The following is a 25,811-nucleotide window of genomic DNA, read 5'->3' as shown; positions in this document are numbered from 1 at the left end:
GTAGGAAATAAAGAACTGACAGGATTTCTGTCAGAAATGGGGAGAAAAGGGCCAGCGGCGTGCTCCCCGGGGCCGCTCTGCTGCGGGTACCCAAGCAGGAGCCGGTCGGGGTTTGATCCCGGTGCGCTTTGTGCGCTCGGTGTAACGTGTGGTGATCGCCCTGCCGCCGGCCGGGGGCACCGGCACCAACCCTTGGCAGGCGGCGGAGGAAGGAGGAAGAAAGAACAGGCAGGCTCCAGCCGCCCAAATCCCGGCGTAAATGCAGCCGCAGCACCTGCAGCAGAGCCCTTCAGCTTCCAGGTGGCCGTGCCCTTCAGCTTCCGTGCCCTGCGGCCCCCTCCTCTGCCATCCTTCTGCGAAATAGGATTTATTTATTTATTTATTTTTAGGGGTGACCGGCTTACTTGCTCCACGTAGCATTAATCTCCTCTCGGGGGGGCTTTTCGATGAAGACTCGGTTCGGAAAATAAACTGAACGCTGAGGTAAACGGCTAGCGCAGGGGAAGGGCCGGCGTTGGCGTGGCTGTGGGGTGCGTGCTGCCAGCGTGCACCCCAAGCAGCCCGATACCGCTGAACGCAGCGCTCTGAAGCATCCCGTTACGGTTAAACGGGCCGCTTTATGGCTTCCCGGAGGCTGGGACGCGGCTGCAGGCTGAAGCTGCCTGAGCCGCGGGTCCCTGCACGCTCCTCGGCCCCCGCAGCCACCCGACGAATTGTAGTGCTCCGGGTGAGGAAGGCAAAGAGATGGCTGCCTTCTGTAAGGCTTACTGGAATATGTCGTCTGCGGTGGGATTTGTTTCCCTCTATTCTCTTTGCCTTGTTTTTGCCTGCATTCACATCTTGCTTCTGTGTCTTCAATGACGACAGGAAGATACACCAGCAAAGACACGAGTTATGCTTATTTTCACGTACCCCAGTAACTGTAGTTCCTGTCTGTAGGCATTGATGCCTAGTCAGACCTTGATACAAGTTGATACAGAAACAAGTGTTTTTGTGCGTGTTTTGCAGGATAAACCTGGTAGCAAACAAAGGATGTTTTTACCATTTTCTTAATGCTATCATTGTCTGACGTCAGTACCTCGTTAATTATGTTTCCTGACTTTGCTCAATCAGTATTTTTTCCTCGTGTGTTTTGGTTGTTACCAGATGGGAACTAAACTATTGTGCATGATTAAAGTAGGCTCCTTTTATACGGCCTGATTTGTAGCATAAACATTGCATACCCAGGTGTTTAAAAGAGTAGGTTTTTTTGCGTTGAAAGTCTTTATACTGATGCATTTGTTCTTTTTCACTAAATTTTGATTGAATTCAGTCACCTCGTACCCCAGTACCATTAGCATATGTTTACGAAAGTCGACGTTTTTGGTGGTTTAAGTTTTTTGTTTAGAATATCGTGTGTCTTTACAGAGCTCCCGTACATTTGTCGTGTCTTGCAGTGAAGCCGAACGTTTTGGATGATGGTAGTTCCTGGGAGCGCCCCGCTCATACAGCAGGATCATGCTCTGGAGCCTGGCTTAGGGCGAGACTCAACGGAGAATTCTGCCATGGGCCCCGACACGGAGCCGGCATCCGAGGAGGTTGGCCCGGAGCTGGAGGAGGTGCGGAAGCTGCAGGAGCTGGTGCGGAGGCTGGAGATCCAGAATCAGCACCTAAGAACGAGGAGCCGCAGGAGCTTGCTCGGGACCACGCAGAGCGAGATCCACACCAGCGTGGATAACCATGACTCTGGTCTCAATGGGATGGAAATAAATAACAGCATCAATGCTATAACCGAGAAGCAGGAGTTGCAAATAATGGCAGATCTGCACAACAAGTTAAGCAAAATCAGGAAGGAGGAGGGAGAGAACAATTGCTTAAAAAAAGACAAAGATGCCCAAATGCAATATAGTTGTAACAGTGCCACTGAGGAATTGTCTTCCAACACGTACGAGGCGGAAATGAAGACTGATGATAACGTTAGGCGTTCTTCACGTGTGGATGGGAGTAATGGCACAGAGCTTATGGGAAACTTGGTCGTTGCAGGTATTGATTCCTCAGTTAAAATACACGAACAAAATCCAAACGAAAACTGCGGAGATGTAGAAAGTCTTTTGAATAACACAGCTCTGGATGAAGTGAAAGTGTTAGAACTCGAGAACTGCAATGAAGAGGAAGATAGCTGGTATGTATCTTGAAACTTTGCTCATGCGTAGAACTCGCACTGCTGCAGTTCCAAGTTTCTGTGTTTAAACATATTTTTTAAGGATATGAAATGCTTTGATTTTTAGCAGGAAGAAAGTGCCTGACGTTATTGATTGCTGTTATTTTTAAGAACACTGTGCCAGAGCTTTTTTGTCCCTGAAGGAGATAAACTGTAAGGCTTGTCCTTCTCCTTACTTGCTGAAGCTGCTGGAGCACGCGTAGAAATCCTCCTTTCCTTGTTAGTTCATTAACACACGCAGAAGAATGGATTTTTAATCTTTGTACATAAGCGTCAAATGTTGTATTTAAAATAAGTATTTAGCAAAACACAGTCTGAGGTCCTAGAGCATCTGGAATTTGTGGCTTTCACTAATATTTCCAAAGAATCTATTTCCTGAATATGGTTTCTTTGCAGTTAACCGTTTTCTTTTGTTTAGCGACATGATCTGAAACAGATCAATGATGTCATCCTTAACTGACCTTACTTTGTAGGACTCCACCAGCAGCCTCGTTTACAGCTGGCTGTATAAATCAGCAGATTAATTTCCCTTGGCCTTCCAAAACTAGTTAAAGTTTGAGGCTAATTCCAGCTCATGCAATAACTGGGACTGGCGATTTTATCCAGAGTTCTTAAAATTAAGACTTTGTAGGATAGCCTCAGGGATCTACAAATTGTGTTCCAAACTTATTTAGCTGGAGATTAATCTGGCAGTGAAGATAGCATTCCAGAATGGCTACTAAATACAAAACAAGCCATAAAATCTAAAAATCCATTAGCTGTTGCAAGCGAGGGTAAACTTCTGTTTGTAAATGGCATGGAGCTCAGTAACTTAGTGATGTCAGCTCAAATCTATTTTTTTTAAATTATTTAAAAAACAGGGAAAGCATTTTTCTGATGGCAAAATGAGGGAAGACTGCTTTTCAGCATTAGTTAGCTTTGGAAATGAATTCATAAAGTTAGAAGTGCTCTTCAAAATTGATTTATCATGTGCTGGTTTTTTGTTGTTGTTTTCTTTAATTTTCCCTGGGCAGTCAGAAAGTTCTCCTGAACGCCTTTTCCCGGCTTCAGCTGGTACATGTGACTCCTCATTTGTTTGTAACTGCTACTGACAGTCATGATGCAAGCCTCGTTTGGACACCCGAATACTGCTTCTAACTTGATCACTGAAAATCTAGCATACCTACAAAGCATTTTGAACGGATTTATTAAAAAAAAAGGGGTGGGGGAAGGGGATGTATTTGACAAGCTCGAATATTTAACAAGCTGGTAATCTTCCTTATTTCCAGTCTTTCATATATGCTTATATAGCCTACAACATGAGACATTCTTCAAACTGGGTTGTCTTGATAAAGAAACCAGACACAGCTGGAGATTTATACGGGCAATGAATACTGTGAAATGAAGCCAAGAGAGATTTTGCACTCAGAGGCTGAGTTTATTAATCTCGCCTTGAGTTGGTGGCTAATAACGTCGTTCTTCTTTACCAAGTACTGAAAATGAGGAACTAATAATGGATGTAGAATTAATAGTGCATGCCCGTGCTTAGTGCCAAGTATCCGAAATTCACTTTGCAAGAACATCTCGTATGCTGTCTGTGCAGATATTCTCAGGTTCCTATCAGCAATAGCCAGATAACAGTGGTTATGTGGAAGTTGTTGTTTTTGTTTTTCTTTTTTAAAAAAAAAGAAGAAAAGCTTCTAATGCTATACGGATTTAGGATCAACTTTAATAAGGTGGCTTTGCTGACTGGGGGGGGATTTTGGACTGCCTGGACAGAAGTAATAACTAAATATGTCAAGCAGCGCATTAGTCAAAGCAAATAGCTTACTATATTGTCATAGTTGCAGTCTTTTTTAATACCATATGTATGGGGAAAAAAGCAGTAGGAAATATTGAAGATAATCTTGTAAGCACATCTTTGCCACTTATGATTTTTGGTGGTCTCTGAGAAGCGCCCTGCGGCTTGTGTTCCCCTCTCAGTGCCGAGCTGACAGGCTGCTACCGGCCCCGACCTCCTCAATACCTTCTGGTAGGTGGGATGATGCTCCATACCATAAAGAATACCGAGAGCTTATGTTGCAGTTTTCTGAAACATGAAACAGTTTCAAATATGGAATGGGGAAAAAAATAGCATTTAAAGCGAGAGGCTGTAGTTCTTATATCCTCGTGTCACGTCTTCAATTTTAAGAATACGCCCAAACTGGAGGGTGGCCTTGTGTTGGTGCCCTCGTGATTTGAAGGGTTTGAAACCTCCAGCAAAATCTCCTGTGTGGATTTTTGCCACCTGAGCTAGCAGCATGCAGAGTGCCAAGGGGGAAGCACGATGGAGTGCAGAGGAATTGCCACAGGTCTCTGCATGCACAAGTAGAGTCTGGGTTCCTGCACCACTGAGAATACTGTTCCTTGGTTCAGACAGCGGGTGTTTCTGTGCTAACAGTGCAGCTTCCCTCGGTTCCAGCAAGACCTGGTGTCTCGTGTGCTGCTCTTAAAAACAAGGGTGCGACGAATGAGCTCCCGTGAAACATGAGGTACGGCGTCACAGGCGGTAACGGTACTCTGCGCTTCTTTGGTGTCTGTCCCTTGACTTGCTTCCTTAGGTCGCTTTCTCAAGTAGCTGTTCAACATTGTAAATATCCTCGAGACCCAATTGAGGGCAAGTCAGCTTTCCACACTGTCCAACTCAGCAAGATGCTTGGCGTAGGCTTCAGTGGTCTCTGCCCCATATTAGATTCCAGCTCAGTCCCTTGTGGCACGCTTCTGTGCACATCAGCTCCTGAGCTGGTTGTAGAAAGGCAGAAGGGAGCCGACGGGATACATTTGCAGTCGTCCTGCCTCGTTTGTCATTCCTGCAAGCTCCCTGCGTGGAAGAATTAAGTTACAGTTTTCTGTGAGCTTAGTTTGATGTGCTTCACGTGGTGATTTGTATTCAGCATTTCGTTATGCAGACCGCTGCTGCTTGTTTGGTGCCTTGCAAATTGTCAGTTATCTTTCCTGGTAAGACTTAGGCGAGAGGATTTGGGTTTGGAATTAAGATGAAATGATTCAAATTCCACCCACCTCTGCAACACAAAGCGTTCCTGTTGCTGTGGCATTGCATGAAAGAGAGAGAGAAAAATGGTCAAGTATTGGAGAAGCTGGGCTTTGCTCGTTCTCCTTGTTAACCAGATGAGACGATTTTTATCTCCATCCCCCCTAACGCCTGTTTTTCTGTTACTGGGATGAGTACCAGCTCCTCCATCCACGCATTGCCTTGAACAGCTTCCCTTTTTCCCTTGGAAGGAAAGAAGAGGCCTTTGGACATGTCTCCCCAGTAGTGATACTGCTGTTGTTTGAGGTCATCTTTAAGCTAAAAGTTTTGCATCCCTGGGGCTGAAGCTAAACTGCCAGCAGGTTAACCTGGGGCTGCAGGTAGACTTCTAGGTGTGCTTTTCTGCCTTAAACCTAACAATCAACTCAAACCTAACAATCATGCAAATTCAACAAAATCTTTAGTTTCTTTAAAATTGTTCTTTTTTGAAGAAGCTGTAAAATGGGTGTCTACATGAATGTACAAATCTACTCAGCCTTATATCCTGTTATTTTTAAATTCTGTGGGGTGAAGAGAAGAATGAATCCCTGTGCCACTCAGGTGAATCCTTGTGTGGCTGTTTCATCCATGTCTTGCAGGGTTTCTATCCCCAAAATCATGTCTTCCCACTGAACGCAGGCTGTGCCACCATCACCTTTGTGCCGTGTTGTCTCCTGTTTGAACCCAGGATCCCCACACAGCAAGGAGGGACCCCTTGAAATAATCTTTGAGCCATCCATATGCCTGGTTCCTACAAATAAATTGCTATTTAGGAGCTTCCTTGGAGCGTGTGTTTTCAGCGTTAGCTCTGGCTCAAGTTTTATGGTGTTTAATTCAATACACTGCAGGGTATCTTCGCTGTTAACTTGTGCCGTGACAGATGGGAATGAAGCTTCTGGAGAAGTCCCACCCAGCGAGGGGTTCTGCACAGAATTCAGGTCTTACACCAAAACTGCATCCTGGAAACGTGACATCTTCCCCCTCTAAGCTGGGGAAGAGCTCTAACTGCCTTCCCTCTCTGGACTCGCTTTGTTTCAGAGGCCTTGCAGTGGTTCTCCAGGGATCTCCCATTGCCAACAAGGACATGATCAGCGACAGTAACTTGCACGGTGTTAGTTTTTCAGACAGGTTAGCTTATGAAAAGCTGCTGGAGGTGTTTTTAACACTGTATCAGCTAGCTCTGTGGCATTAGTGTACTGATGACTTACCAAAACCATTTCCCCATGTTCCAGCTTGTTTTAGCAGCCCTTTGTGTTAGCTGTAGGAAGCCGTTCCGATGTCTGGGGCAACGTCTGACCCGCTGTGTGCAATGCTTGGGCAGAGGAGCTCCTTCAAAACCCTTCTGTGCAGCTCTAAGGCAATGTTGCCATCAGCAGCCTTCAGTGCTGGTAGTTGCCAGTGCCCGAGTGGAGTTAGCAGGAAGGAGAGCCTACCGGCTTGTCGGACGCTTGCGTGCAAAATGCAGCCTTCTGGTTTCAGTTGCTTTTGATGGGGGAAGCCTGAAATGCCGGGGTTTGTCCAGAAGCACAGGAGATGCTCGCTGAGGGTTCCCTCTGAAATGAGGGGTGGGCAGGGGGCTGTCTGCTGGGCCTCGGGGGGGCTGCAGCAGGAGCGGTGCTGCCCAGCTCCCCGATGGGACCCATAGGTGCCCCTAGCTCTTACAGACGGGTGGCCGTGTCAGGAGGTTAAGTTAATGCGGTGTTGGAAGCTCCTCCGACTTAGTGCCTCAATTCTTGGTGGTTTGTTCAGCAGGATTAGTCACTAGAGAGACATAAAGTGGTGCTGCCTCTGGGATCTGCTGCACACTCGTTTTTTCCTTTCTCTGGTTTCTGTTTCTTGGAAATGAAAGCTCAAACTGCTCTTTTAGGTAATGCTCTACTGCTTGTGTTTGAGGAGTGTTTTCCATGGGGATTTTCTCCTTATTTCTTTCGTCTGTCATTTCATGGACTGCGTATATATATGTATTCTTTTGTTTCTGCTCTTGCTTTCCACAACACTCCGTTACTGATATTTCTGTTCAACAGCGGTGTTAGATTTGAGACTGGGAACTGCAGCAGCACAGTAATAAATCTGAAAATCCACCCTCTCTGAAGGCTGATATGTAAAGGAAAGGCAAATGAGTGCATGGTGTGTTTGAAATGCTTGCTTTATAGAAGAACTTAGCTGCCTTCTTAGCGCTGTGGAAGTGTACCTTCTAAATTGTCCTAAACACGTTTAGCTACCCCAGGTTTCCGTCTCCTTGTGTCGGTGTGTAACTCAAAGCTTCCCAAATCAGCATAATGTATGGCACTTTGGGTACCGCTCCAGCTACTGGTGCTGAGTGCCTGTAGGTGATGTGTAATAAACCAAGCTTGTGTCATAACAACCGGGGTTCATTGTATTTTCAATTTAACTTACAAGTGTATTAATTAGAGAAATGGGGCTGCAGAAAGTTCTCATCGTATGAGCTACAGGTTGCCTTGTGTAAATATTCTGCAAGATTACGACCTTAAATTTTCAGTCACTGCTTTTGCTCTTACAATTGATCTGATGCGTTACTAAATTGTAAAGAAGCTTTTTTTTAGTGAAGAGTTCAATTTAAGAAAGTTGTCATAGTGTCGTCTAGATTCTTTTTGTTTGTTTGTTTTCTCTAAGGAGGTATTTTCTAAAACAAACAATAGTGGCTACTGGCTCTTGTGTATCCTGTAACACTTCAAAATCACTAGAGGGTGTTTTGCTGTTAGTGCATTGGAATAAACTGCAAAGAATGCCACAGATTTATTTTTGAAATACTTTTTCTTCCATTATTCTTAAGGGAAGAAAAACCTCATGTTGTGCTCGCTGCCCAGCCAAACCCCCTTGCCTCTTACCAGAGGTGCATTTCACAAAATACTTGACAGGGAAAGCAAAATGCGTACAGAGTAAGGAGAAACTAAGGATGCATGGTGTGAGGTTTTCCTCACAGAAGCTGTAGAAAATCTTATTCATATTTAATGAATGACACAGCAAATCCCCAATATATCAAACTGAGAGTAGATACCTGCCCAAGCGTCTACTTCCTGAACTCTGTATGAGGCCTTGGAGCTATTTAAACAACTGGTTAATTTTCATTTGTGGTTTGACAAAAGAAAATATTCAAAGCATAACTTCTTGCTGTTTTAAACAGAACGTGCTTGCTACCAAAAACTGCTGAGCTGTAGGAACAGAGTGCAAGGTAAAGCTTATTCAGGAAGCAGGTATTTGCTAAACCCCAAAGACTTTGGCTAAACCCCAAAGACTTAGAAACTGGCAGCCTTGTGCACGCTGAATGGCATGCCTGAGTACATTTTTTCCAGTGATTACTGGATTAAGTTATCCTGACAAATCAAACATGCTCACAGGGTGAAACTACCAGAAACAAAACCCTGCGTATTTGGAAACAGAGCAGAGTGAACTTTGTCACAACAACCTCTTTCAGACAAAACCTAGTTTGAGTTGGGCTACAAATGTGGCACTGCCTTAGCTTCCCTCGCTTGCTGTGGCCCTTGTGCTACCGGGGCGATAGAGGATGGCACTCTGGGGAGGCAGTAGCAAGGACAGACTTTCAGCTCTGAACATTGTCCAGAAAAATCCTCGCTTCTGGTTGTGGGGCTGGTGGGTTTAGTTTGTCGGCTGGTGGTGTGCAGAGCTGTGGGAGAATAAGCCGTGAGAGCGCGTTGTCACGAGTTAGCTTGGGGAGCATTGAACCCTTGCCCAAAGCTGCTACAAAGGAAAATGGCAGCACAGGCTTCGTGAAATCAAGGTGGAATTCCTCCGAAGGCGTTATCTTTCTAGAAATTGCCTGGCAGCGCTCTGAAAAATTGAGTTGTCTTTACTTAATTGAGTTTAGTTAAATCGTAAGCGAGGCCGTCTCTTGCCAATAGACCTGTCAGCTGAAAAAATGAGCCCTCTGGCAGACCGCAGAGCAGGTTGCTCTGCCTCGCGGGGAAGCAGCTCCAGCAATCAAACGAGCATCGTAATTTTCTGCTGGTGCGGTCCTGGGTAGAAACATGATTAGAGGGAGCTGAGTAGAACAAGTACTTCCTGAAGTAGAGCAAGATTTTCTCCCTAAACCTAAAATAAGCAAAGAACAGCGTGACCTGCCCTAAGGAGGCTGTTGGCCTCTTTTTTTTTTTTTTTCTTTTTTTTTGATGGTTTTATTGCTGCTTTTTTGGTCTGAACTGTAAAACAAACCTAGGGACAGCGAGCGCTTCGCTTTCTCTGTTTTATTCAGGCTGAGTGGTTGTAATGCTCGTTTGCCCATGCAGAAACAGCAAGGCTTGCTTTTGGAGTCTTTTATAAGAGATAATATTGTATGTTTGGGAATATTGCCTTCCCTTTTCTCAGCACTTTCCCCATAGCAAATTAGCTTTTGGATTTTTTTTATTTGCGTGTGGTTTTATGTAAAGCTTTCTATCAAAAAGCCTCTGCGTGAGACACGGCTATGTAGACAGACTCTCTGCTCCCAAAAAGAGGGTCTGGCCAGGGGCAAGAATATTATTAAAATCAGTAAAGTTGTGAGTGGCATGTCAAGAGACAATGGAGAATAGTTGCCTTCCACTGGCATCCCCTTCCCCAAGAACTGGGCAATATCAGGAGTCAACAGGAGGTGACAGCTTCACAGCCAGCGAATAGAGGTGTCCCAGTGCGTCAGTTGGCTGCCGGGGTGCTAAAAGAAGAGAGATGAGGATCCAAAAGGAGATAAGAAAAAAAAATCTGTATGGAGATGCTCAGTCTGGTAGCCCCAAATAGCAAAGGTGTGGGAGTCCTGGAGAGCTTTCTGTGCAAGGCCAGCTTCTGGGGCGATCTGCTGTTCTATTGTCTGAGTCTGGGTACAGGATAGGGGCAGGGCCGTAGCTTCAATGGATGTTTTGATGTTGGTACGGTATTTTAATTATCACAGCTCTCTGTTTTCTTTAGGCCAGTCATCGCTTTCATGGGTAGGACACCTGAAAACCGAGAGTTCAACAGAACGTTTATATAGCTCAAACATGAGGGTTTGTTTAGAAATTAGTGGGATAATTACTAAAATACCAGATGACTCATGTTAGTTTTGTTGGGGGAAGGGGTATTTTTTGAATTGAGTATGAGATGTCTGTGTGAGGAGTAATCAGAGCAGAAAGACTTGATGTGTCTCGCTGCCACAGCGTGCATTGTTTCTGCTAGAAGAGGGGCGCTGAGCAGGCCCTGCTGAGACAGGTGGACTTGGGAGCCACAGACTTTGTGTCTGCAAAGAACAGCTAACCTTCTCAAACGGTTTCTTGTATGTTCAACCCCAAAACTTTAGTCTCAAACCATCTCTCTTCCTGAAAGGTATTCAGCACCTCAAAGATTTCAGAGAGTTGGGAGATTCCTACATCTTTTGGTATGCTTCAATCCAAATTCAGTAGTTTGAGCCTTTGGTTGAGAACCTTACAGCCTTGTTAACAGGATCAGAAAAGTTGCTGCTTTCAGCAGTCAGCTCTCTGCTTCTTACTGAGCTCCGAGGTGTCACCTCTCAGACCCTTCCATCAATTCCACAGATGGAGGTCCTAAAGTTCGTCACCTCAGAACGTGCTTCCCTCCCTGTGAACCCTTTGTATGATGCTTTGGATGACTCCAGGAGAATGCTCTATTAAATACCTGTCTGTAGCAATGCATTCATAGCACAATAAATATTTCAGCATGTGCAGATTAAGACAGTTTAGGTGGAACTCTAATATCGAAGCAAGGTATGTATTCCTATATGCAGGAAATATACCCTTTGACCTTTCTTTTGTCTACTTGTGGAATAGTTAAGATGCTGCTTTACGCATGATCAGTTGTAAACAATCCAAGGCTCTAAGCTGATTAAACTGTTTATACATAAGTCTAGTCCTGCAGAATGATGCTGAGTGTATTAAAACTGTCAGAAACTTGGGCGTTGTTAGAACTTAATTAACACAACAATTTTAAAAAGGAAAGGTAACGTACAGTTAATACTCCCTAATTGTTGGAAGATTGCTAAAGTGTTTAATTAAATTGCTTATCCTGTCAATCTGTGGCTACTCTACTATTCCTGCAGTGCCTGCGAGCGGCTGTTACGAGACAGGAGACAAGTGTTAGACATTTGTGTAATACAGCTTTAACACCCAGACCTGTAGGGTTTTTTAACAGACCAAAAACCAACCAAACATTTAAAAATTTCCCAAAGAAGATGAAGATTAAATTAGAATCACCGTGTCACCCTTGCCATCTTTGTCATGGGGTGTTTTTTGGAGGGGAGGGATGGAGGGAGAGGAAGGAGCGATAGGTGATGGCAAGTGTGCCAAATGGAAATCGGTGCTCAACAGCTTAAAAGTTCCAGCAGTACTGCAGCATGTCAGGCCTGAAGCTTGAAGCTTGCTTTGCAGAGGCCGTGTATTTCTCAGTGAAGCTGTCTTTTAAGTGAATTTAACTGTCATGGTAGTACATTTGGTTTCTGAGTCACAGTTTGCATTTTTTTTCCCTTGTTTGTAAGTTGGGTAACGTTTCTGTTGCTTACTGCTAGGTATACTTCAGTAAATGCTGCTTCTGTGCTGGCACGCATGAGTTAATGGGCATTTCTGCTGTCCCTTTTCAATCCTTACAAAGGCTGTATGTGTCCCCGAAAAAATCTGCTGCAGACCAGAAAACGGGCTCGCCTTTAAAATGGTGCCGCCAGGTGTTGGACAACCCCAGCCCTGAGACCGAAGCAGCCTGCCGAACTCTGATAAACAGGCTGGATCAAGGTATGTAAACTACAGGCTTTGCTTCTTCAACTGCCTTTTTATTTCCGCTTGCATGCTTTATGTTATCGAGGAGTAATGAAGAGACGTGAAGTTTTCAGTTACTGTACTGGAGAGTATCTGCAGAGACAGCACCTTCAGATGTTGTGTTCTTACTGCGTATTTGTACAGCAGTGTTTGTCACTGTATGAAAACCTCCCTGCTTTTGGTTTACCCCAGCGACCAAGGTAAGAGATTGTTCTGTAAACGTTAAGAAAACTGTGCTGATTGCAAGTAAGAGACTGAAGGATGAACCCTGCTGTTTTGCCTCCATGTATCTTTTGAAGATGCAAGTACAGACACTACAAATTTAATGCCAAATTGACCACCGTGTTTTTTGTTCTTTTAATGTGTGCAGAGCCTAAAAACACTACAATTTATATCAGTGTTTTCAGACTCTTGATTTTTTTTTAATACTTAAATCTTTAATGTAAAAATATATATGAAAAATGTGTTTTTGGGGGGGGGAATTGGTTATATAAATCTATTGCTACATCTTTTTTCAAGTAAAAAGTTCTAGCGATGTTGACTCTTTCTAATGATTATTATTTTTACTGTATCTTATGTTTATTACCTGAGTAAAGTGATTGTCTGACACTAAGAGCTTCTGATAATTAAATGTTAAAACCTGTAACTTGCAGAAACGGTGTGAGTTGGGAAACTAGTTTTGCTACAGGGCAGGGAGATGTTTTTATTTTCCTTTTTCAAAGCACAGAAGGATCAATCCCGTATTAATCATTCACTGATGTAAAAGCTCTGAGAACGGATGCATAGTTTAATTCATTACAGAACCGAGGCTGTTGTTTTATTTCTACATATCCATAGTCCATCACCTGGAAACCATCTGGTGGATGGTTTGTCTTTTCAAATGCGCTCCTGGTTTGTGTTTAAAATGTGCAAGTCCTGAGCTGAACTGCTCATAGCCAAGACACTGAGGGATTTGAAGTGAATAAATAATCTGTTTCTATGTTGTGAAAGCTATATCATATAGCTTTCTTTACAGGCAGCTGTGATTTTCCCTGCAGCTGGAGGGATATCTAGTTTTATTGTTTCCTTCTAACAACTCTTCACTGAAAAGCATTGTAGAGCGGGACATGCTGCAGCCCCATCTGTCTGGTGTGACTCATGAGCACCTAAACACAAAGCAATGGTTAGCTGCATGCTTTAAAAATTGAAGTTTCTGACAGAAGTAACACTTGGGAGTCCATTAACATTTTATTAATTAACATTTTAACATTTTGATGTTAACTGCCGAAAATACAACCCCCAGTTTGGTACAGAATTAGTTGTCTGCCTGGGTGTCAGCTTTGTCTTCTGTGTGAACACAATCGTTTTGATTTCAGGTTGAGCAGTAGTCCTAACTCAGTGATACGAAGTCAGAGGCTGCTGGCTTCTCAAGTTTATATCCTAACAGTGTTTTGACGCTGCTCACAACCAGGCTCGCTTTGAGTTTAGCCTTGAAATTCCTGATTTAAGATAACTGAATGTAGTTTGAGAACAAACTTCATTTACTTCTATAAACCACCTGTGCTTAACAATTTAAATGAAGATTGATTTCATTAACTCTTTGCTTTCGAACTGAAATGTATCAAGCTTTTATTTGTAGTCTTCTTTTTAATTACAATACTTAATATTTGTGTGTTCTGGGGGGGGAGGTGGGTGACCAACAACTGTGTTTATATAGTGACATCTCACTCACTTCCTCAGCTACTGTTCTCTGGATTTCAGGGCTGGGTAATTCAGCAGCCCCTTGAATATATGCAGATCACAGAGTGAGTCATTGTGTTAATGTTGTAGCTGCTTATTTCCAAATTCAGGAAGCATGGATGCACTGAGTTTTGCTACCTGGCTTCTTTTTGACCGTTTCACTAACTTGCATGCAAGTCTGTGTTGAAAAATTATTTCAGAAAAGCTGTTTTTCATAGTTATTTGCTCTCCTTTTAATTTAAAGTCATAGCTTTTATAGTTTTGATGCTGGTTTGATTCTGTCATTAAGAATTCAAAATGATACACATTTAAACATAAAGTTCAATGGAGCTCTTTAAAATGAAGACAGAGTATAAAAGTGACAGATATTTACGGAAACAGTCATCTTTGAAGACCAGCATTGAAACTTTCAGGAATATACAACTTCTTCAAAGCGGAGTTTGTCAGAAGTTATTCTTGGAATTCTTTAGAAGTGACAAAAACAAGTTAAAGGGGAGAGTGAGCCAAGGGAACAGGTGCTGTTTTGCCTCCTGTATCTTGTAATTGACGCCATCAGGATGTCTCATTTGAAGTTCATCCTTTACAACATTTAATTTTGTTTGACCCAATGCCTTTCTTTAATTTATGCTTTTTTTTTAAAAAAAAAAAAAAAAAAAAAAAAAAAACTATTTGATAACCTTTGTGGCTTTTCTGTATTTTTCCTTCTAGCCAGTAGATGGAAAAACCTGTATTGCAGTCCACTGGCATCACCAAGCGCCCATAATTTGAATACAGAGACATGCTCCTCTAGCAATGCACTAAACTCTCCCGGGCATCTCAAATCGACTAACAAAGCACTACTAACCTGTGGCAGCTCAGGTACGGCATGTCAGTAGAGCAGTGCAACCCTGTGGTGTTTAAAATGCAAGGAGTATTATTAAAGGACACAGGGAAAAGCTGTCAAGAGCTGTAAGTTCACCTGTGGGGTTTTCTCCTTTTAATTTGCTCTCTTATCCAGGTTTCATCTATTGTGGGGAGAAAACCTCCTTGCATTCTAAATGTCTTGTAGTTTTTGTTGGTTTTGTTTTGATAACTTTTAATATCTTTTAAACTGTACTAATTATAATAGATTTAAAATAGAAAACAGCTGGGGGGGAATGCTTTTGTCTTGAATAATGTTGTTATGTGTAGCTATTAACTGCATAAAGTTAGTTGGTTTCTGCTTTTTTTGGCGTGAGCTTGCGAAGTTTCTTTTGAAAACATTGATCAACATAGTCAAAAAGAAGCCTTGTGCTTTAAGAGAAAATGCATCATGTCCAGGACACGTCTGTAAACTGAATGAAAAACTAAACACAAATAGCAGAAGCTTTCCATCAGACTTAATTGTGTTTGGAGTAAGATTTTGTAACTTAGAGCAACTTGTACAAAATTCCTGTTAGAAGCCTATATTAATGAATTATAATAATGAAGCTTCTAAATGCTGTGGCCTCAGGTCTGACTCTGCTTTTAAGCTGAAGCCTTAAGAATCCATGCAGGCTCTTTCAGTAGCATTGTTGATCCATGGTGCATTTTATGCTCAGTTTCCAAGTAGAATGGTTTGCCTCCTTATCAAGAGTCTTCCTTGGTTGTTTTATTGATTTATTTACTTGTGGCGAATGCTATATCCTAATTTGCATGTTTAAAAACATAAAGCATGTTTAACAGCTTCTGGCTTGAAAGTTGATGTTAAAAGAACCTGTTAAAAACAACAACAAACACCTTGCATATGGATGTTTTCACAGCTGCAGGAGATCTGCTGATTTTCTGCTGTAAATAGAAACGAATCCTTGGCTCTGTTTTGTAAACAAAAGGACTCATGTACACCTGATTATTTTTGAGAGTTGAATTCTTCAGGGAAAAATGCTTTAAATCAACTTTTTATCTGTAATAGGTTATCTTGTTTTTTAATATGAAGATGGTTAGCATCAGGGTTTAAATCTAGATTTATGATCTCATCATTTTCATATAGAAACAGTTACTGTTTAAAACTGAAGTGTCTGTGCAACTTCTAAAATTCTTCATCCACTTTGCAAATCTGAAGCTGTCAAGAGAACCACAAAATAGAGAGAGCATAGAACAGGCCATTTTCCTGTAGGGTTATTATGCACCTGTTCCGTGGCTCTTCCCTTTCCTTCCCCTTTAATTTCAGTTGTCGAAAACACATACCTTGTGTAAGTGCTGACAGAGTTCAAAGTTCATTTTCAACTTGATTGATCTGGATCTGTTTTTATTTCTCAGAAAAACAGAACTTCCCTAAAAGTTCGAGTGAAAAGTGTGCAACAGTAACTTAAAGCTCTTACAGAATCCCTATTGCCAAGCTTCTGAAATGAAAACCATAATCAGTTCATCTTGTGATGCTGAGCCACTACCGATTTTACTGATGATGGAATGTAAATGGTTTCTGGCTTTTTTCTTTCCTTCTTGACTGTTTCTAAATAGAGCAGTAATTTGAAATACAAGGAGATACAGGCAACTAATGCAGGAAATTTGTTTTTAAAAAGCTGTATTAAACTGGAAGGTGATAGTCACAACAGGAAAGAAAAAAATAAATTACATAATCCTGATGTATATTTTGTTCAATAACTTCTTTTTCCCTGTCCACAAATAACAATCAAGTATCAACGTCTAAATACACTTAGAGAAGGCCAGCAAATTCAGACCATTACAAAGACACACAAACTCATCTGAGTTTCTTCTGAGCAGTTTGACTGCATACAGAGTGTATACTGCATTTTAAAATGATTCATTATTAATGTATTTCTCCTTCTTTCCCTCTGAAGCTGTTCTGGTGGACTATCAGAGTGTGGCAGAAGAAACTTCTTCTTAACCTTCTGTAGTTTCTCTCTCATTTTATTACTAATGTTGTTTTGTCAACTAATGAATACCTTGAAAAAGGCAATTGATGGACATTTCTTATGGTCTAAAAATTGTTCCTGATTTATTCTGTCCCATCCAGTCTCCTCTTCTATGGAGACGGCTTTCTGTGCTTTTGTTGCTGCAAAGAGTTTCAAAATAATATCAAGGTCTAAACTTCAACTAGTTGACAGACTGTATGGACTGTTCTAAGCATAGGTAAGGCTTACATTTTTACATCCTTGCCATTTCCTTTGAGACACTGAAGCCCAGGTGTCACAGGAGAACTAAACTGACACGCATTCAGTCAGTGAGAAAGAAGTCCCTGTTATTCTTGGCCTCAGAATGTCTTTAAACCTCTTCTGGAGAGCCAGAAAGGGGAGTATGTTGATATTTGGAAGATCATCGTGTCCATCAACTGATACAAGATAAGTCGGTTGTCCTTTTCCCTGGTTTGAAGTGTCATGTAGTACTTTGCCTTCTGTCATTAGCTGTTGCTTGCATCAGAGCACTCCAGCCTTCCTCTTTTAATCAGTGAAATGTTTCTAGAGCACCTGTCGTTTATTCGTTATACTGCACCCTAGAGGTGCAGTCCCTGGAATTAAGTTCAGTCTTAATACTGGCGTGTCTTGGTTTGGAGGATGAGTGTGGTTGTGTAATGCACGCACGTGTCCCTTACACCACAGTCACACTACTATGCAATATGTAAGCATCTTGAAACTGGAAAAACGTTACACCTTTTCAGATGTGGAGCTTGAAGTTCATCGGTAGAAAGCACTTTGCTCAGTATCCATGTGGGAAACTTGTTTTACACCTGGACTTGAAACGTGTGTTTCCAGTGTTGTCCATTACTACGCTTAGCAACTGGTGCAAAAGAAAATCTTGAAGAGATCACATTGGGAATCTGCTGCTTTTTCTTGCACAAGAGGAGTTAACTGTTGTTTGAAAGGGTTGCTCAGGAATGATTTGTAGATGTTTTGCTGAGAACAGACAAAATGTTTTATTTCAAGTGTCACTTGGAGTAGTATTGTTGAGAATTTGTCAAGTAGCTGCACTGCTTTCAATACTTCTTTTTTTTTTTTCCTAGAAAACAGATAGCAAAACTGAGCTAAAGTGAAGATGGTGAACGACATCATGTAGATGCTATGGGAGGCTGACGTTTTGTTCTTGATTTATCTGCTACTTGTTGCTTCTTGTGTCAGTGATGAGCTTGAATCTGTCTGAGCAGGATTTGTATTCCTTAATCTTACTCTAGCTTTAAGTGATGGCAAGTGTTTGTAGGCTCCTGCATATCTACAGCTTTATCTTCTATCAGATTGGTCGTATTTCTGTGGGTTTTGTTGCTTTTTTTTCTTTTCATTTCGTACTATATATATTTAGACAGCCTTGTCTTGGAATTTCTTCAAAGGTAATGAGGTGCTGTCTCCTAAAATAGCTCTACAGGTTGGAAGGTTTGAGGCTTAGTTATGCTAGGCGCGTGTTGTGGTATTTTGTAACAAGCAGCACGGACAGGCACGTTTGCTCTGTAGAGGCTTGAGATTCATTAATCCCTTCCTGTGTTTCCAGAATCTTTTCTAGTAATACTTTTTTTATATATACAAAGCAGTATGGAAGTTCTAAAATGGGAGAAGATGGAGGTAGGCTTGTGTAATAGCCATTCACATCCTGCTGTCTTTCAAAGATACTACGCCAAGCTGAAATTAATGCTGATGGAATGGCAGCAAGACTCTTGTAACACTGCCTGCATCTGCCTGCCCCCTACGGATGGAGAGGGGCTACCTGCTGGTGATGCTTACCCTTACTACAGTAACAGCAAGTTGCCAGGAAGAAAAGTATTGGAGGAAACCCAAAAGCTGTTGTGATACCATATTTCTGTGTACGGAGTTATTTGCAAGCTGCCTACATCTGAAGAAAAAGTACCAATATAACTCAGGAGTTACACAACTTGTTCTTGTCTTCCTATTTCTGTGGCAAGTAGTAGTGCTTGTATTCCATGGAAAACGCTGCCTTGCTTGACCTCAGAAAAAGTACTAGAAAATGAAGCTCTGCACTTGCTAATTATGATTATTAATATTTATTATTCTAAAGAAAAAATTGGTTGTTCTTCTTTCTTATGCCTGATTTATGAAAGGCTCCCTGGCAGAAAGATCCTTCCAGCTTGGCTTTTATTATTGCTATAGTAAAGGTTCCATGACCTGCTGTATGTATAAGCTGTATCCTTTCCTATAAGAGAATTTGGTTTTCAGTGGGAGGAAGGAAGCATATAAACCTCTAAAACGAGGAGGAGGTAATCCTGTATAAACTGTACTTTACATAAGCAAATTGCATGAATGATTTTTGAGGTATTGTAGTGTGAAAGCCATTTGGATCCTTTTACTCCTATTCCTCCTGCTCATCAACACCTTAGCAGATGCTTCATATTAAGCTCTGCTGCTTAATATCTAAATCAATAGCTGCCCCTTCCTCAAAATAGTCAGAAATAATAAATACTGATCTTATTAGGAAGTTTGAACTTAAAAATATATATATTATCTTTGTTACCTTCTGTCCAGAAGGTGGCAATTTTCTCCCCACACAGACTCTCTGCCTCCTTAAAACTGCAGGTTAAAACCCTGAGCACTTTATTCTCAAGTCACTGCTAACTTCTGAATTATTTCTAGCAATCATACCTCAATGTCATAAGTGTACTGATTTTTATTGCTGGAATAAATATTCTTCTGCTCCTTCTTGCTTTGTATGTGGATGTTGAATGTTTTTTCTGTTCTTTCTCTTCTCTCCTAAAGGTTACTTGAGCATGCATTCTGCGCTGAGCTCTCAGTCATCTGTGGACAGTGAGCTGAGCACATCTGATGACTCCATCTCTATGGGATACAAACTGCAGGACTTGACTGATGTCCAGGTTATGGCACGCCTTCAGGAAGAAAGTACGTGACAGCGATGTTCTGTGTGATACAGTTTTAGAATTGTAGAGAAATGTAGGTGGATTTCAACTGTTCTCTTCCCCCAACAACAAAAGGCTTTAATAGATCATTGGTAACGTTTGTGTTTTGCCAGGGCTTCCTTTAAAGTCTACAGACCCAAACTGCCACTTCAACTTAGCAGTTGTGTAACATTCTCGAGATTATACCTCTTAAAGCAGAGAATAGTCTTGAGAGCATTATCCAAAACCCCAACCTTGTTAAATGTGTAAACACCCTTTAGTCTTCAAAATGTTCTAACCCTGACCGTCTCTCAAATACAGGTGAGGTTTCATGAGTAACCATTCTGTAGCAGTGGCAGTTCAGACAGCAGCTGCTCATCGAGTTGCTTGACTGGTTGCTGTTGCCTTGTTTGAGCCAACACGAGCAGCTGTGGAGCTGCAGTGTGTGTCAGTTTGGGGAACTGATCCAGCTGAGCAAATAACCCAGCAAACAGTTTTGCTTGTAAACTTTTTTTTGTTTTGTTTTGTTTTTCTGAGCAAGGTTGCCTAACTGCAGCCTGAAATCATATTAGAAGCTGTCTAGTGACCCAGATTTTACAAGCTGTGTTTCTCACAGAAGATGCAGGTTGTATTCTATGGCTGTGTTGAGTAAACCAAGAGTTCAAGAGCATTAACACTGCAAGAGCTGAAATTACAACTTAAGCTTTTCTCTGGTAAAGTGCTTAGAGACAGCTCTGCAAATTTAACCAAGCGTAAAGCATGTCGGCGTCACAGCGTGGGGATTTCAGGGCCGTGAGCCAGTTCCCATTAAGTTCCTGGTAAAAACTTACTGCTGACTCCAGTGCAATTTGTAAAAGTCCTAACTGAAGATCAAGGTGGAACAAAGTTGGAGGATCTGTTAGTCAGAGAATGAAAGTCTCTGTTTTTCTTTTGATAAACACCTCCTTTTAATACTGTACCTTTATAAATACAAAAGATGTTATGAGACAGTAATTTGAATATGGGACCAAAAAGAGCAAAAGATCATGTTATTGTCTTGTTATGCTTGAGTGCAGCAAGTTCTGTTAAAGTGAATAAAGCAAGTGATGGCCCTTTTCTTTTTAAACTCGAGTATTTTCTTATGCTTTGTGATCACTTGAAAAAAAAAATAAAGGTATGTCAGAGAAATCCTGTCACATCACAAAGTTACTAGTGAGGTATGAAAAGATTGCTTCATCCTCAGAATTGTGTACCCTTTTCATGTTTGTATTGTGAAGGGAAGTGAGTAGAGAATTACCAGTATTTTTTTAATCCCTGCGATGGAGGGAATGTAGCGAGAAGAGTTTTTCAGAATGTTGACTAACCCGTTTTTCAAAAGCCTAATCAACGAGTTTGCTAAATCAGTTATTGGTAAGAAATTGTTTGAATTTTATTAGGCAAGAAATCTTAAATAAAGGCACAAGTTGGGTGAGGGCCTATAAGTAAACTAGGCAGGTGCACCTTGGATATCAATAAGTGCAGGTCTTTTATCACTTGGAGGCATAAGTTCAAATCTTTGTTTCACATTGAAATGCTGGTGGGTGCATAATTAACTGCACTGAAAAATTCATAGTGTAATTTAGACTAGTTTACACAGTTCACCTAACAGAGCTTGCATGGCAATATATAGTCCACAAGCACAGCTGCTCATGTATGTGAAATAAGGAGTAATTTAGGTCATTTTAAATATTATCTATTTGCTCTAATTAAACACTGCTGATATGGGTGACTCCTGTTCCAGCTTAGGGATTCAGTATGCTGAGAGAGCCTTCAGTAAAGACAGTTATATTAGCTTGAGTCTCCTTCACGGGTGAAGCAAATTACTGATGGAAGTATTGCTTCTGAGTTTGTGTTGCTTATGTGTAAAGAATTTTAATTTTAACCAATGATGACCTTGAGCTATGTTGCCCTCCGCCTCCAGGTCTCCGTCAGGATTGTGCCTCTAGCTCTGCTTCCGTATCACGTCGCAGTTCCAGCGCCTCCCTTCACTCCCTGCGAAGAGGAACCTACAGCGACCAGGAGTTCGATACATACAGCCTTGAGGATGAGGATGATTATGACTGTTCCCTGTCATACCGTAGCACTCACAGATACTCACCATCTCCGCTCAGTTCACCCAGATGCCAGTCCCCTTCTTCCAGTGCAGATTATAGTAGGGCATCTACTTCCCGTATCCGTCCCCCAAGGAGATCTGTGCAAAGTCCGATGCAAGACCGGCTGAAGTACGCGAACAGCGAAGGTAAGCTAGTTGTGAGCTCTTGGTACGAGTTAACTTTTTTTAAAAAAGCATATATTTTGAAGCATTCATTTCAAAAGTGTTGTTATTTACTGGAAATAGTAACTTCAGGAATTAGTTCTATACCTGTGTACTTTTAAGTACATAGATTTTTTTAATAGTCTAAACAGTTTTACCTCTTGGTTGCTACCAGAAGCAGCAAACAGTGAATTTGCTCTTGATTTCAGAGGAGATGCGCCACAGCATGCCCAACCTAGCCAGGACGAGCCTTCGAGCTCTAGAGTCTGTAAGGAGCAGCCGGAGCTTGGAGTCGGACCTGCAGGTGCCAAGCAGTCGACTTTCAAGAATTCAGCAACCATCAGCAAGTCAGTGCAATGCCTTCCACACATTGCTGTAGTGCATTTTTTGTTTGTTTGTTTAAACCTCTCTGACTAAAACCAAGGCCCTTAAAACGCCTTGTGTCCTGAGGTGTTCTTATAATAGTTGCCAACTGGCTTATTCTTTCTTTGTCATTCCATTTCTAGGTCTGGCTCCCAGCAAGCTCAGGTACTCCTCCAGTGCTGGGCAGTCTCCCTTAACAGTGCGACAACCGATGAAAGCCGGGTCATGCACAAACTCTCTGCTAACGCCCAGGCAGCCGGTAAAAGCCTGCAGTTACACAAATCCTGTTAGTGGAGTTCGAAAGCCGCAGGCTTCTTCGCTTAGCACAGGCTCTTCCAGTAGCAGTTCCGCTACTAGAAGCAGCAACATGGTCACTGTGGCCAAAAACTCACCCATTAAAGCACGCACGTCTGTTGGAGGATCTTCAGTGCCCAAGAGCAAGCTGACGCCACCATCCAAGAGGTAAGGTGTTAAGCCTCACAGGCCTGAATGTCTGCCTTTTATTTCACAAATTAGAAACTTTTTTAATAGTGATGTTCATCGTGGAATTCTTCTGAAGTGCGCCATGGATATAAACTTGGGTTAGACCTACTGATGTCTACTACTGAAAACAGCTTGAGTCTCAGATCTCACGGTCTCAGCAGGTGAAGCTGTAGGAGGTGATAGTTTAGCATGTCTTGTCCTGGTATTTTCAGGAAATCATAGCTAAAACAGGGAAGTTGTTTTTGGAATTCTCAAACTGGTCATTTAATCTCTCTCATGAGAGGCAGCTGGATGGATTTTGTTTAATACAGTGTCTGCCTATGGATCTCCATGAATATGAAAATTAAACTCTGCTCTAATACAGATGTTTAGAGGTAGGGTTGGGAAGCCATGAAAGAAAAGGTAGCACAAAGCTTTTACATTCATGGAAGCTAAGTACTTATGCTGCCAGTCAGGAAACAAAGGGTTGCAGTTCCTTTAAATACCACTAAAATTAAGTTCAGTGAATGTATGTGTGCAGTGATAGGCTAGATAGAACTCACCAGCTTCTTGGTTAAATGCCCTGTGACCAAGTCATACAATGTTCTGTGCCTCAGTATTCCACCAGTTTAAAAAATAAATTCTTTTTATTTATGTATTTTAAACAAAGCTAGTTGTCCAGGAAAATGTGGAGCCATAGGCTCAGATATACTTGTATAAGAAAGGAACATTATGGAACATTTTTATTCGGTGCATACATCTGGTCTGGGGAAGGAAAAAAAAATCTTTCAAAAGAGTAATAAACTCTATTTCCTGTTGCTGTAGTAATCTTCCCAGATGACTGACTGTGGTGCTCTAATTCTGCTTCTCGTAAAATAATTTATTTTTTTTAGTGTTTAGCTAGGACTCTAGGTGGGCATTGTCCAAAACCTGATGAGTTTTTAGAAGGGTTTGGAAAATAGGAATATGTTTAAGACAAACTTGACGATTTGTCCTATGTCATTAAAGTAGCTTCATAAAAAAGCAAACATAATGGTATCCAAAAAATGTAATTTCTGTTCTTGTTGCATAAGTGAACTGATTTTGAGGTTGTATTTTAACCCAATATGATGCAATTGGATTTGTTTTACAACTATTTCTAGCTCTTTAGCTTTTGTGATTGGATACTTAAATATTTAGACAGTGGATGTCTGAAGTTTGCAGATAGTCTAAAGCAACAGCTGTGTAGTTAGAACATATCCAATCTCCTTAAAACCTCTAAAATGGCTTTAACAACTACATGCATGGACTGCTTTATGCCATCTGAGCAATGTTTTCTTATCCCATCGTCCCCAGCCATCTGCTGTATTCTTGTGTGTGGCGAGCCCCCTACCAAATTGCCCAAAGCTATTTTTTTTACAGCTGTTTGCAGCACAATCTTAATGTAAACTTTTAATGGGAAATTAACTTGATTGAATGTCAGCCTGCTAAGGAATATTGTTCTCTGTTTTTTAAATGTCTGCTTATAGCCTTAAATTGAAATATATCTGCTACTTAAAACAACAACACCACCACACTTTGTTCATACTCAATTGCTTTAAGCTGCCTGAAATAGCTGCTGCTGTACCCGTTGCAGGGGCTGGGCAGGCTGGGTACCTGTGTGACTGCAGTTTACCTACGGCAGGCTGCTGCTGACACTGTCATATGACAGATGCTGCACAAGTGTAAACTGAAGCCTCACATGTGCATTTATTCCTGCGTGCACCAACAGATTACGTGGAACTTTGCTTCTTGTAGCTGTCAGTGACTTCTTTGTCTCTCAAACCAGATTTCTTCAATCAGCAAAGACCACTCAGAACACTGTGGACGACTCCTGGAAGGATGGGTGTTACTGACACAACCCAAAATGCCGATGCACTGCCAAACACCTCTGTGAAGCAGAACCCCAGCTGGCTGGGCTTTGAGAACATTATTTTAAAACAATCCGCTACGTGAGAGACCCATCACATTGGGACTGATGTATATAGTTCCTCTCCTCTTGAATGCAAACTATCCTCGCCTTCCACTATTCTATCAAGAGCCTGTCCTGAGCGGTGGAACACAAAACTGCTTTACCATGTTCCCACCGGTCAAAACATTACTGAAATGCAAGTCTTCGCACGAAGACTGAAAAGAGCCTTATTTCACATCAACCTCTATTTGCAGCCCTTTGGAAGGCCTGTTACAAAAAAAGCTTCTTATGAACTGCTCCTGAGGATGCTTGCTTAAAAAGGCTGCCGGTTGCCCTGCTTGTGCCAGAAAGCAGCTTTGAGCCACTGCTGTGGCGTGTTACGTGGCAGTGGCCTGGGGAGACTAGAAATAGCTGTATAGGTGTTAGAAGTAAGACTTTTTAACTTCAACCTGGTGTATTCTAATATTTGTCTGAAACAACTTTTTTTTTTTACTTCTGTATAGAATGTATTTCTGCTAATTTTTATTGTTTGTTCTAGGAAATGAAGCAGGTTTTTATAACTGTAGCATACTTCAAGCTGTTGTATTCAAGCGTGTGCATCACAGTTCACAAGTGAAGGAGCAGTACACAATATTTGTGTGGGTTTGTGAACAGGCAGTTGCAGGGACAGGGGATGCTATTTGAAAACTGCTGCTTATCAGCATCTTCATATCTCATATGAGGAAGTTAACAAACACCAGTTCCAAGTAAACTTTTAAAAAAAAATAGCTCCCACTGACTGATTTGACTTGAAGTGGTTCCCTTTGATCTTTCAACTAGCCCCTAACTGCCCTCATTTTTGTAGAAGAGTTTTCTACTGTCTCTTTGGCTATGAAGGATTCTGTTTCAATGTCCTTTTCCTCAGCAAGTGCTGGAGGCTACGACTACAGTCTTAGTACACAAAATATGCACTGATAGCAATGTTCTCCCTGCCATCAATGTGATTTTGATAGTGTAGTTTAATAAAATGTTATGGTGCTGAAATAGATCTGCCTTACTCACAGTGAGCCTGACTGCGTGTTTTTTGTGCTAGGAATGAGGCTGCTTTTCATGACAGCCCCAGCGCTACAGAAGTCTGCTTCAGCTCTTTCAAGATACTTCCTCTGGAGACCTGTTTACCTAGACAGAGCTTTATGATGCAAGTATTGGTATTTACCTTTCAGCTCCTTGGATTTCGTAAGAACGAGGTAGGTGTCAGCAAAGGAAAACAATTCATAGCACTCAGCTCATGTCTTAA

At 41.7% G+C, this 25,811-nt stretch overlaps 1 protein-coding gene across 2 annotated transcripts; it reads left to right on the top strand.

Annotated features, from left to right (window-relative positions):
- Positions 1 to 439: 439 nt before the first annotated feature.
- On the top strand, positions 440 to 25,575 carry LOC118165738 (SLAIN motif-containing protein-like). 2 transcript variants are annotated; one of them, XM_035323970.1, is made up of 9 exons: positions 440 to 483; positions 1,437 to 2,161; positions 11,838 to 11,974; positions 14,426 to 14,575; positions 19,372 to 19,512; positions 21,448 to 21,765; positions 21,990 to 22,127; positions 22,287 to 22,605; positions 24,413 to 25,575. In XM_035323970.1, the coding sequence occupies exons 2-9, from the start codon at positions 1,455 to 1,457 to the stop codon at positions 24,477 to 24,479; spliced, it is 1,977 nt and encodes a 658-aa protein (XP_035179861.1). In that variant the 5' UTR covers positions 440 to 483; positions 1,437 to 1,454; the 3' UTR covers positions 24,480 to 25,575. The 2 variants fall into 2 exon arrangements, with proteins under 2 accessions (XP_035179861.1, XP_035179862.1); XM_035323971.1 differs by lacking the exon at positions 14,426 to 14,575.
- Positions 25,576 to 25,811: the final 236 nt, after the last annotated feature.

Source organism: Oxyura jamaicensis, chromosome 4 (assembly GCF_011077185.1).
Source record: "Oxyura jamaicensis isolate SHBP4307 breed ruddy duck chromosome 4, BPBGC_Ojam_1.0, whole genome shotgun sequence".
Classification (NCBI taxonomy): Eukaryota; Metazoa; Chordata; class Aves; order Anseriformes; family Anatidae; genus Oxyura; species Oxyura jamaicensis.
The sequence above is the reverse complement of the archived record's forward strand: the minus strand, read 5'-3'. Positions and strand labels throughout refer to the sequence as shown.

Excerpts from the sequence above, each read along its gene's own strand:
- LOC118165738 (XM_035323970.1), top strand. The coding sequence starts at position 1,455 with ATGATGGTAGTTCCTGGGAGCGCCCCGCTCATACAGCAGGATCATGCT. Across the intron at positions 14,576-19,371 it reads ACTAACCTGTGGCAGCTCAG|GTTACTTGAGCATGCATTCT; the intron begins GTACGGCATGTC and ends TCTCTCCTAAAG. Across the intron at positions 21,766-21,989 it reads GAAGTACGCGAACAGCGAAG|AGGAGATGCGCCACAGCATG; the intron begins GTAAGCTAGTTG and ends TCTTGATTTCAG.